General features: G+C 36.0%; 1 protein-coding gene across 6 annotated transcripts in view; it reads right to left on the reverse strand.

Moving 5' to 3' along the window:
* Positions 1-13,540, reverse strand: part of DST (dystonin) — a 290,047-nt gene that overhangs the window by 29,996 nt on the left and 246,511 nt on the right. For all 6 annotated transcript variants that reach the window (XM_054279827.1, XM_054279824.1, XM_054279823.1 and 3 more), the window contains 10 exons: positions 12,768-12,890; positions 11,936-12,037; positions 10,213-10,314; positions 9,135-9,308; positions 8,126-8,281; positions 5,719-5,916; positions 5,091-5,219; positions 2,075-2,245; positions 581-736; positions 155-361 (listed from right to left, as the gene is read on the reverse strand). In XM_054279827.1, the coding sequence (XP_054135802.1) occupies positions 155-361; positions 581-736; positions 2,075-2,245; positions 5,091-5,219; positions 5,719-5,916; positions 8,126-8,281; positions 9,135-9,308; positions 10,213-10,314; positions 11,936-12,037; positions 12,768-12,890 (1,518 nt within the window). The remainder of the gene's footprint in view (positions 1-154; positions 362-580; positions 737-2,074; positions 2,246-5,090; positions 5,220-5,718; positions 5,917-8,125; positions 8,282-9,134; positions 9,309-10,212; positions 10,315-11,935; positions 12,038-12,767; positions 12,891-13,540) is intronic.

The following is a 13,540-nucleotide window of genomic DNA, read 5'->3' on the forward strand; positions in this document are numbered from 1 at the left end:
TTGAATCACAGAAATCGTTCCACTAACTCAACACTGTCTGTTACACTAAACCCAGGCTTGCTTTGTAAGTGCTTTAAAGCATCATACTCTTCAAGAATCTGGATGCAATTACATCTAAGTTCAAAGAGCTCTATAACAGCTGTTGTCCCATTACCTGTTTGGCTCTTTTCCTTGCATCATCCAAAGCTCTTCCCCTTTCAACTAAGCGTTGGACTACTTTTTCCCATCGACTCTGTACACTGATCAGCAGATTCTTAATAAGGACAACGTCCTGTTTCTGGCTGAAATATTTCAAATGGGTTCCATTTTTGTCCAGCTCTATGACCTGATCTCGATGAGAGTTCACTTCTGTGGCAAAAACCTTGGAAAAAAAGGGTAAAAATTACTGAATACTGTGTTGGGTAAACACTGAAAAAAAACAGTCTGATAAAGAATGATGTAGTGAGAAAGACTACAAAACACAATTTTAAAACAAATGAAATGTTTCTCTGAGTGCCAGCATTATAGGATTCATTTGGACATTGTTACAGTATCTCCACAGAGTGGGAGAAAAACATTACACATCTGTTTCTTTACATACCTTGTGTTCATCAATTTGAAATAAGACAGTGTCCAAGATAAGACTTGGCCGAGAAGCTGCAGTTAGAGTCTGCTCAGCCTGAGTAAGCCAGTTGATGAAATCTTGAAGTGAGTTGTGGAACTCCATTGCTAAATTGAGGGCTTCTTCCAGTTTGGTCTGCAAAGACAGGTCATACTTTATTAGCAGTTGATAGTGTGCGGGGGCTTCAGCCAAGGAAACCATTTTAGTTCAGCACTTTGGAGTAAACCATTTTACTTTAGCATTTTAAAGCACTTTTCCAATTCAAAGTTTCTGAGTTTTAAAATAACAGCCTATATTCGAGCATATTCAAGGAGATGGATACAGGAGTTACAGCAAAATTACACATAACAGATGAATAGAAAATACACCACCTAGTATCAAGATAAATTTTTCCACATTAGAGCATATTTCCTACTACTTAATCCAAATGGGGCATTTGGATTTATCAAGTTCAATGCTAAACCAGTAAAATTTCAGAAATCTAAGGTGGTAGTGCAGTTGGAAGGGCCTCAGGTAGGTCATCAAATTTATTCTCTTGCACTTAATGAAGAGTAAGTTTTCTTACAGTACTTCTTTTTAATTCAGTCCAATTGTCATTTTGGTTGCCCAAACAGAAACTAATTTGGGATACAGAATTTTGTTGATCATGAGATGGCAGTCAGAGATTTTCAAACATTTACATTGCTGACCTCACTGAGCACTTCAACCTTACACCTTCCTAGAAGAAGCTGCTTGTACTGAGTATTAATTAGTTTGTCATTTTTACTTTATTATTACCTTGAGATACATCAGCGTTATGACTTTAAAATACAGCTAAGTTGTGAGTTAAATATTTGTGCTTTATACTTATCAGTTCTGTACAGACAGTTTCTCTGTTTGCAATCATGGGTTTGATTGAGTTAGAACAAGTGGACTGTATTTCGTGAAGGAATGAAAGCCACATGAAATTAATAACAAGAAAATGTATGTTGCATATGAGTGAAATCATGCTATTGATCTGTTAGAACAGAAGGTAGTCACTTGAAGTAAATGGTAAAAGGCCAAGTGTTTGGGAATGTTAATAAAAAAAGGCTAAAATCTAAGAAAATTAACACAGCAATTCTGTACTGAGGAGGAGATAAACTTGAAGGATCATTCAGTCTCTCATTCAGTCCATTACTGAATAAAAACCCATAACTGAAAAAAAACCCATAAAACCCCTAGTCCTACCAAATAAGCATTAACAGTATCAGTTAATATATTTCTGTGAAACAGACTTGGGCCATTCTCACCATACTCCTCCCCAGTTATGGAGAATTAACTTCTTGAATCTTATCTTCCCCAGTACTTTCTAAACACATTACTGAATTACGCCAGTCTCTACAACTGATTTTAAATGTAAAAAATCAGGCAAGTATGCATCCATAAAACTACTGATCATTAACACACTTAAATGCATATTTTACACTTCTGTTTTTATGCAAAAACACTTACTTTTCTTTCACTGAGTTTTGTTTGCACAGATTCCCATTTTTCTTTTAAGTTATTTATGTCCTGCTCAACATTTGTTTCAGCAGACTCTGGGCATCTTGCAAGCATCTGCTGGCCTTTCTGCATTAAACACTTGTATGTCTCTTCTTTGGCCTCAAAGGCAGCACAAAGTTCCTAAATACAGAAATTATCAGAAATAATAAGGTAGAAATTCAATACTCTTTATAAAAACCTGTATAATATTTATTCCTCCCCCAACATTTAGCAGGTACGATTAAGACTAATAAAGGAAACACATGTAATTCATAGAAAGCCAAATGAGAAAATGAGGGACACAGTTCCTCAGGAAATGGAAACTGGTATTGTCTGTCAGTGTCTTCTCTGAGATTCAAAGATTGGCAAAGTAAACACTATGCACTCATTGAAGGAGCTGCTACAACTTGGTTGGCTTAAAGTCCAACTGTAGCCAAAACACAAAAAGTGTCAGCATTACACACATTACACACATTAGTGTGCTGGAAGTCCAGACCTATCCAGTACCCTTCAAAAGTGGGTAGGACAGCTTGGGAGGGCTGTCTTATTGTACATTGTCAGTATCTTCCTTCACTTGCCAGGCATGAGCACTGAAGACATTTCAGACATCAAAAGAAAGCTGTAATAATAATGGTAACAATGTGTTTTACCTGTAAACTATTCTAATAATTATGCTGTTTTAATCATGTTGGTAAGCTGGCAAAAGTCTGGGAGCTCCCATGCATCCCCCTGACTCAAACAGACATGCTCAGTATTGGTAACAGACAAATCAAAATGTACCAATGAAGCTGCTGCAGACTCACAAATGAGGAACATCTTCACAAGGAGATGAGGAATAAGTCGTTTACAAATAAGAAGAAAAGTACTTTTCCCTCTGATTCTCAGGACAAGAGCCCAAACCAGACATTTTTGGGGGGCTAAGAGATACTGTACACAGGGCTCTGTACCTGACCACACAGGAGGGCAAAGCAAGAAGCAGGCTCATTCATGAGATTAAGATTTTGACACAACAGAAAGCTTCATTGTTTTCTCTCTGGGGACTATGGAAAGTGGTGTCCCCTAGTCTGCTTCCTCCTACTACCTCAGGAAGAAACTGAAAACAGTGATTGTTTTAAGAAAAGGAGAGGGATGGTATGAGCAGCACTGGGATAGCTAAAAAGGTGCCTTTTTAAGCCCCTTTTGTACTGGTATTCTGTAATGTCTCTTCATATATTTTGTTTTCCTGGAGCTGCTTTAGCTGGAAATGCAGCCCAATCTCAACTCCATTTGTGAACCAATTATGGCTGAGGTTCTTTCATTCATATCTTTTATTCATATCTTTTATTCATATCTGTGGAAACAGGCCTTGTACTAAAGAACGTGGTTCATAACATTACTTCCAAAGAGGAACAAATCAAATGTAGTGTAGAACTTTCTCCTTCAGTTTCACATCAGTAATTGACACAGCTGGCTCTAATTGCTTAGAGCCAAGTTTGAATTTGGAATGTAGTAGACAACATGACAAGTGGCCTCAACATTCCAGAAAAAAGAAAAAAAAATAAAAGGAGAGAATTAACACATATCTGCACATGTGCATTAAGGTTTAACCAAAAAGAAATCAAGTTCTGTGCTTTAAGGGTTGATAGCAAGTCAATGCCTGCAGATGGCCACTAGGACAGTAACATCCTGTTAAAATGTACATGTACAGTTAGGGAGGGATTGTACATCTAGAGTGCATTTTACTGGGGACAGTCAGACTTGTTCTGACTATAACATAAAGGCCCTTTAACTAAGGGCCCTTTAACTAAGTGCCTTTGTAAGTGTAGAAAAATTGCATAGCAAAGAATGTACTAAAAGAAAATTCTGAAGCCTTCCATGAAAATTTTTGCATCTTGATCTAAGTGCAGGATGAAAAAGGGAAAGATCACCACTGCCTTTCAGAGAATCATGAGTCCACTCTCACAGGGGGAAAAAACCCTACCACCAATTTTTCTCCCTTTTTTGTTTTTCCTTTATGACAAATAGAAAAGGATTATAGGGATTCAAAACAACAGGAATATTTGTGTTTGGATCTAGTTTCCTGTCTTATATGATTTTAAAACTGTAAATTACTTTCCCTATCAGTTATAGATACTGGCAAATTTTTGAGGACAAAAAGGAAGGGGGGAAAAGTGCCCTATGTTGGTAACCAATGATCTTTATCACCATTAAAAAAAAAATCTGATTTTTAACATGACAATTCAGCATTCTAATTGGAAGTGTCAAGTCAAGCATATTCCAGTTCAAGTACAGTTCAGTAAGTATCACTGTTACCTCTGAGCCAGGAATTCAGAGGTTCAGATCACCAGGTTTGGGCTTATATCCTGGCCTAAAGCTCATCATGATTTTACACAAATGGAGCAGTAAGAACCACCTTCCTTAGAGGCAAGAGATCAAGTTTAAGTGTCTTTTTAAAAACTCTATGGTTCTATGAAAGCAGAGAAATCCACAGAATGTTGCTTAAAAGAAAGGGAATAATTCAGTCATCCCAGTCAGCTTGCCATTTCTAATCAAAGCACAGCCTCTATGAGCCAGTAGTCCTTCTTATTTCTATGCTAATGTTGACTTTACTGTCAGCTTTGGTTAAATAAAGAATAAAGGATCAAGTCTCTTAAGGTTTAGTGAATGTGGGCCATTTTTAGGTTCATCCTCAAACTTTAGAAAAATCATAAACTTAGTTATCGGGTCAGAAGGGAAAAGAAGAATAGAAATCACAAAAAATCACCTTTTGTAAAGATGCAAAAGTTGTTTTATTTGTCTCAACACTAATAATGCTTCAGCTTTGGGCACGTCCCAACAGGCTACTAAACTGTAAATAACAGTGTTGTTTTGAAGGCTATTAAATTTCTTTAAGACACTGTACAGACCTTGTGATATATAGAACACACTCCGTATTAACAAAAAACACTCTAAAAAGATAGTTAGTCCTGAAATGCAATTTGCAAAGCATTCTAATACTGATACTTACCATATGTGCATTAAGCTGCTCTCTTGCTGTTTCTGGTAAGCCTCCAACAGGTTTTGATGCCAACAGCTGACGTTCAGTGTCTGTCAGCCATTGCTGCAGATCCTCAACTTCACCATGGAAACCTTGAGCCTAAATTATACCACATCATTTTAGAGATAACTTAAATGCTCTCCATTACAATAACCACTTCAGATGCATAAGCAGATTGGTAATTGGTATAATCAGAAATTTGTAATTATCAAAGTAAATTAAAGAAGAAGAAAGAAAAAAAGGAAAAAGCAAACTAACAAACTAGCTGAATTCAATCTAAAGGACAAAAACCATAGAAATCATAAAAGCAGTCAAAATAATTGATCTACTATGAGATCAATGTTTTCCCTGAATAATACAACTATACAGAAATTTCACCCTTTACAAACATGTAGACCAAAAGCTGAATTCTCATATCAGCACTGTAAGGGACAATGTCTAGCTGTGGAAGATACAGCTGGATTCAAAATTTCTCCAGATCCAGGAGCGTCTGCATAATGGTTTTGATTTAGGCCAACTTCTAATACATGTATCTGTGTATTTCATGTAAAAGACACTTTTTCTGAGTTATCTCTATATTTGATCATTTCCTGTTCACCTGGATCAAGGCACTATCCAGCTGCTGCTTCCTTTGCTCTGTTTTTTCCAACAAGTTTTGCCAGCGCTGATTCAGGAGTTCCAACTTGCTCCGTAAATTACTTGCTTCTTCAACAGCACTTGATTCAATCAGGTCATTTCCTGCTTTTTTAACAGCTTCCACCGTAGACTGATGAGCGAAAACATCATTTTGTAGCACCTACAATTGTAACACAGCATGGTCAAATCAAGTAAGTTACTGAATGAAGGCACTCACAGAGATTGAGCCAGTTGTAGCCCAAGGACAAGACAATAGTTAAACATCAGCACAGGTATCAGAAATTAAAGCTCTTAGATCTTCCTCAATCAGATGCACTAACAATTCTGACAGTAACCATTCTAACAAAATACTGAAGTTTATTTTTGTATCTTGGAAAACAATAATATATTCTTTCTGAAAGCATATATTTCTGAAATTATCAAAGGTTTCTAGTAGTGCTAGGGAATAATTATTTCTTCACTTTTTAAATTTATTATATACTTTTCTTTAACAGGATTTTTCTTTGAATACTATGTGCCTGCTGCGCTATACAACAACCCAGCTGCCACAATGAATTCTTGTGCATTTCACGGCTACAACTCCTTTCACATTATGTCAGGCTACCAGGACACTTGACCTGTGCTAAAAGCTGGGGGATGGTTGTACTACTAACACCAAAAGACCTCCTCCATCTGCTGGAAAACCTCTTATCACCAACCACAGTAAAAACCATAGAAGGCAAAAGGTACATTTGGGGATAAAATGCTGTTTTCAGAAGGATGGAGGGCAGGGCAAAAAAAGGTTTAATATAGACCAGAGAAAGAAATACACAAAATGGTTGGGAAGAGAATGGTAAACCCTATCTAAGAATTTCAAGCTTATGACTCCTATCTTCCATGGATTCTGACTGAAACTCACCTCCATCAGAGTACTAGCATATGGAAAAAATGCAAAGCTAAATACAAAGAAACTTAAACTATGTGGAGCACAATATGAAATAGCAAGTCAAAAGCAGACCTTGAATACAAAACACACATTACATTTATTTTAATTCTTCTAAGCTAAGAATCAGATTATTTTATTTTCCTAACAGGGTAAAAAAAGGTATTCAAAGAAGCAGATGCATCTTATCCCTTCCTTCCTGCTGAGACTCACTAAGAACAAGGTCTATTCTTTCCAAAGTTATTCAAGAGGTGGGTGTTTTTACAGGCTACCACAGGATGCACTACTGTGTGAACTTTCTAACCTATAAACTCTGTATTATGAAAAGGAAGTAAATTCATTCATGTGTTTGCTGAACTCCTTCAGCACAGACACAAATGATGCCTCGATGCTCTTCACCAGTGAAACACTTCCATTCGATAAGAGCATAAAAGGCTCGTGGAGCAGAACCCAGTCTTGTAATTTTATTTACTTTGTTTTAAAAGGGTCTGTGTATAACAATAGCCACATAGGCTATGTAGATACTGTATTCTGTTCAAGTTCCAATTGACCACCCAAAAGCTTTCAGAAGCTGCATAGCTGCATTAACACAGACAATGAAAAGACTTTAATTATCTGTGTACTGTCAATTTCAATCAATTCTCTCAAAATCCAAAATGGACTCTGAGCGCTTTTTACATCATATGCAAGCCAAAAATTAAATGGCAGATTTAAAGGGAGAGGAATTATAAGGTTAGATTGAAATCTTCAAGCTTAGAAAGAACACATTGTTATGAAGAGCACAGAGCTAAACACTGAGGCAGGGAAAATATCTTAGTCCTAGGAGATGTTCTAAAAATAAAGGCATAGCAGAATCATTCTTCCATAGGCTTCAAAATAACAATGATCAGTAAAAATACTAAAACAAACAAACAAACAAAAACTCTCAACCCTATGTTGCAAGTAAAACAGAGAAAAAGATGGGAGTTTGCACAGATTTTCAGAGAAGCATTTTCCATCTTAGCTGAACCCAGCTGACATGCAATTTTGCAGAATTCAGAACAAATCACTATTTTCTGAGAAGGAAGAAAGAACCAAAGACATGCAAGAGTCATGCAGCTTGTGAGGCCTGGCTTAAACAGCAGTACTCAAGGAGTTTACTGCTTCAGTGTGCTTCAGGTTTTGAATTCCCTAGGTCAAAGAAAGGTGATTAGAGATGGAGTCTAGGGTAAGCTGTTTATTTTTGGCTAAAACCTATGCCACTTGCACAGCATATGCAAGAAAGGAAGGCATGTGGAGGAGTAAGAGGAAAGATATTACTTATTCTAAGCCTTCATTCCAGCTACAGTCTGCATCTTGAAAGCGTATGTAGAGAATTATTTATCAAATGCAAAGTTTTACTAGAAGACTCATCCCTGTGATAAATATCAAAAGAACATTTTGGTTAATACTGTTTATAATTACATACATGATGTTTGGCAAGTTCAATTTCAATAGCCTTGGGGTCTCCACCCACGGGTTTTTGTTCATTCAGCAAATCTTCTGTATGTGTCAGCCATGCCAGTAACTCATCCAGGGCATGCTGGAACTGCCCCAAGGCCAACAAGGCACCTTCCAGCTTGTGCTACAGTAAAAATAAAGTTAACAAGAAAATCATTTCACAATGCAATTGAATTGTCTTCCATTACCATTAGTCACCATAATCCAGAGCAGAGTCCACACATAAGACAGAATAAAAGCCAGGGAGGAACAGTTACCCACTGCAGGCAATGCTTTATAACTACAGCTGAGTTAGCAATTCCCTTGTAAAGCCTTGCATTCCAGGCTCAAATTCCTCAAATTCCATTTAATATAGAACAGAAAAAGAAATACACAAAATGGTTGGGAAGAGAATGGTAAACCCTATGGTAAAATGGTACCAGACCAGAGTTAAGATTGAAGGCTCTTTCATCAGATGTATTAGTAGCCTTTTATCACTTAAAACATATTTTCAATATAAATGCAATTTGGTGTGTGATCTCTTTAAAATCTTTTCTTTGTCATGAAATTATTCAGTTTAGAAAAAATAACACACTTCAAAGGACTCTTTCACATCTCTCAGCTTGATAAATTAAGGAAATAACACCAAAATAGTTTAATATTAAAGTTAATGGGATTTTATTCAATTGTTCAGCTCAGCACCTACTATTACTTTTGCACATATAAACATTCTTTCAGCTGCTACTTAAGACATCATCAAATAACCAAAATGCAATAATAATCATTCAACACAGCATTACTGACAGAAAATTTAAAAAGAAGGTTTAAAAATGTTTTAAAAACTAAACTAATTGTACAATTCAAATGCTATTATATATAAGATTTTTAGCTTCCAAACTAAAAGGAATGTGCAAATTAATGTAAGTATTATGCATAACAAAGAATTTTTCACAAAAAACAAAATCATTAATAAAGCCCCCACCTCCAAGCTTATTTACCTGTCTACTTATAATTTTGTCTTCTAGGCTGTCCCACAATAGTCTGAGCTCTGAGAGAGGGTCTTGAACAGTGTGCTTGTCACTCTCTTGTGTTGCTTTCTTTAGCAATAGTTCTGCCTGATGGTTCAGTCTTTCCATTTCTATCTGCTGCTGATAAGCTTCTGTCTTAAATTGCTATGGTAAATAGAAAAAGAAAAGAAGTAAATGAAACACAAATAATGATTATAGAATCACAGAATTATTCTGTGTTCTAGCTCTTGTGGTTGTGATGGGGATAATGTTATAACTTTCAAATGGAATTATTCTTGAAAGGAAGTGAAAGCAAATTTTCTTTAGTAGAACACTCTCTAACACACAATTGGTGCAACAGTCTGAAGGCATCTTGTGTACATATGTTCTGAACTATGTAAGGTCATAATTCATTTGAAGTTACATCATAAAATACATAAAACAACCTGCCCACAGCCAACAAAATCTACAAGTGAGCAACAAGACCAAGAACCTTCTCTGATCTTCACATATCTCTGCTTTTTAAACATGGCATAACAGCATCCCAACATCAGGAGCATATTTGGTCACAAGTACAGATCCCTGCAGACAGATTTCCAAATTAGATTGGAATTTTGATTTTCACCTTACTCACATATTGGGAATGTCATGATCTGTGTAAGCATTTACATAAAGGCTCTAATGGCATAAGCAAAGCTTTGGAGGCCTTCTCCCAGAGCCTCAAAGAAACTGTTCATGTTAGAAACAAGAAAACATAAAGTTCATAGCAGAAGAATCCTGCACATAATAACTTCATAGTTTTTGAAAGAGAATGAATGATACTACAACTATTTTTGGGCTATCAGAAAAAAATAAAATGTAGCCTAGACAAAATTTGGAATAGTTTTTTAAGTTAAGTGCATTTTAAAATGAAAAGTTTGATATTAAATATTTTTAAATTTTCATGCAAATTTTTCTTTACTAAAAATTGAAAATGAAAATTGTATTTGACTCTCAAAAATACTGCACAACACAGAAAAATACAGACAAATGGAAATATAAAGGAAATTAATTAATCGCTAGTTCATACCTTAAGTTCCTCTGTTTGCTGCTTCACTGTCTCCAGATCTGTTCCAACTGGGGACATAGATGCTAACTTGCTGCCAGCAATGTCCACCCAGTCAAATAATGCCTGAAAATCACAGTGTGATATTTAAGTGTGAGCAGAGAAATGCTGTTATTTTTGAAAGTTGTATTGAGTAAAATATCAGAACTTTTCTTTTTTCCAGAGAAATTATTGCTGTTCTCATTCAAAGAAAATAACTTTCCCAGCAAAACCTAGGTTTCTTTGTAATACAATAGAACAAATACCCCTGTAACAGTTACAGGAGTGTACATTCTGCAATCCTGGACTTCTATTAGCAGCAAGATTCTGCCACAATTATTCATGCTGAGTAGCAATCTACTTCTTGTATTTACCTTTCAGGGGATTCATAAAAATTGCAGATTTTACACAAGACAAACTCTGTTCTACAGTTGTTTGGAGTGAAAATGGAAAGATAACACCTTAAATGAGGATTATAAACTTTTGAAGAAAGTTTTTGGTGTGAGGAACATGGAACTACCTATTCAGTACACACCAGGCAGTGAAGGATCATAACTGAGCTACAATGAATCTCTAGAGGATAATGCAGAGTGACTTTAAAAAAGTAAAAAATACAAAATAAATTATGTCTTCCCAGTTCTGATGCTAGGATGTGCCCTGTACAGCTACAGGAAATAGAAAGCAGTTAAACCAAATGGTGGTGATTGTGTCAAATCAATCTCTGCACAGCAGGAACACAAGAGAACACAGACAAAAATCCATAGTGATGGTGCACTGCAAAACAGGCGTGTTGCATTATCATTCAGGAGTGGTCTGCTGCTTGATCTGCACCAAATACAGCAGTAACTGCCCTCAGTATCATGTGAAATTTCAGTTTTAAAGATTTAATGAACCATGGAAGACAGTAATTCGACCAAGAAAAAACAAACAAACAAAACCAAACCAAACAAACAACTACAAAAAACCCAACAGCACATACAGAGAAAAGATCATAGTTTCAAAGGATAGGTTGTGTTGGAAGAGACCCTTAAAGGTCATCTAAAGCACAACCCCTCTTTTTCTTTAAACTTCATCAGTTCTGGGAAGCACTGCGTACAAGATATCTTTAAACTGCTGGAACATTTGCCTACAGATTTAAAAAGGGGATAATCTTCTAAAGTATTGTGATAGGATAAATTATACTAGGAATATAAATTATACTAAGAATAATGGTTTAGCAACATTATGTTAATAATTGTACTTATAAATAAGGTGGAATAAAATTCAAGTGCTGTAATTGTCTTTGACTCAAAGAAAACAGCAGCAAGTGTGTATACAGACCTGTACTCTGCTCCTTTCAGACCAAATGTGTCACAACTTTAACCTGCCTTGACTATCACAAGAAACTGTGAGCAGAACTACTATGAATGTGTGGTGCCAAAAAGCCTCTGCTCTTATCAACAAACAAGGGGACATTAATTTTGCATCTAAACACAGTGCAATGTATGGACATGAAGAAAACAGCACAACATATGCACTCTTTAATGCAGAAAAAACCCAACAAACCAACCCCAACCAATCTTGAGGAAAAGCCCTGCCTACTCAAGAAAATAGTCACTACAACCAGAGTGCAGTATTTGTCACCCACCTAATCACATGACACTTTCTACTACAACCACAGTAAATCCCATTGACCCAAGGCTGGGTTAGGCATGTCACATCATCTTACCTGTAGTCCATCCTGGTATTGAACTGCTGCCTGCATAGCTTCCCCAAGCTTATCCACACGTTCTTTCCATGTTTTGTTTAGTGCATCCCAGGCAGAATTCAGCTGCAAATAAGCACAATTTACTCCCATAGACAAAAGAATTTTACTGCTATATAATGTGCATTTACCAACGCTCCACTGAACAATAATACAAATAGAAACTAAGCATGACTGTTTCACATTTATTAACACTCTTGTTCTCCCTATCACTTCAGAAGTAGTTTCTTTCAGAATTCAGTAGAGGTTCTGAATTATAAAAGCTGTAAACTGCAATACTGATTAAATATTTTTTATTAACAGAGATCCAAAAGTTAGTAGAGGAAATACTACTAAATCATTTGGAGTTGCATCACCACAATAAAAATACCTTAAAAGAATCATACACTGCTGAAGACTGGAGAAATAAAAAGTACTTTATAGACATCCAAACAGGATAGTCTCAGTTAAGATGTCTCACTTGGCATGAAGAATACATACCCAAAATTTATTCCAGCATTACTTTTTACAAGAAACAGTCACCTACAATATTAATCAGTGACTATTTTTAAAAAACCTGTCTTTTACAAAAGTTCTAAACCATAAATCAATTAAATAAAACAGTGTGTACATTCGAATCTAATCTAAGATTTATTCACTCAAAAGGGAAATCTTACTTTACCACAAAGGCTTCAGTGGTGTCTCACATTTGCCACAGAATTTTTATTCTCAAAATTTGTTGGGGTCATAGGGAATATACAAATTTCAGCTGAGCAAGCTATCACACAGCAGGCCTAAGCATCTGCATTTCCCATACCTCATCTATACTCTTGTTGACAATGGGTTTGTCAGGCTCTCCACAAGCAGCTCTCAGCTCAGAGCCAAGGCTCACAACTGCTTCTAGTTCTTCTTGTAGTCCATCAATCTCTTCTTTAGCAGCCTACAAAGAGAAAAAAAGCCAACACTGCTAATACTAGATTTAATAACCTATGTAAAACTTGCTTTCAAGACAGAACACAGTGGGATTCCACCTTTGTTTTCCTTCCAGTCACTTGGACTTAGAAAATAAGCATCCCTTTGCAGTGCAGGGATGAAATCAGCTGACATCAGTCTAAATTGTAACAATGGTTTATGATACCATTTTCCATGAGATAGAGAAAGTAAACAGGAAGTTTTAAATTAGATTTCTTTAATCAGAGAGTCTTCTTTGTCAGAGGTTATCATTCAACCTTCCAACATTTAACTATCAGTATAAATAATTACAGGCTTAGAGGATAATACATAGACCATCATACATTTGTCCACCTTTCATTTGGATGTTACATACTACTCGAGGAATCTCAAGCATGTACAACTTTTCAAAGTCTCAGTGAGATGGTTATTATGTACATATTTACAAACAAATAAGGAAATCTAATGACAAGCACATGTTGCACGCTCATTGCAATTAAGCATTGATATGTGTTATTAACTGTAGACTCTTGAGATACCATTACTGAAAATTTCTACACAATTATCCCTCTTAGTCTCTACAAAATTATATATTTTCCTCTGCATACCATAAATAAAGTACTTCAAATCAAGAAAATA

Source organism: Melozone crissalis, unplaced genomic scaffold (assembly GCF_028551555.1).
Source record: "Melozone crissalis strain CALT ecotype California unplaced genomic scaffold, PUWL_Pcris_2 ptg000027l_1, whole genome shotgun sequence".
Taxonomy (NCBI): domain Eukaryota; kingdom Metazoa; phylum Chordata; class Aves; order Passeriformes; family Passerellidae; genus Melozone; species Melozone crissalis.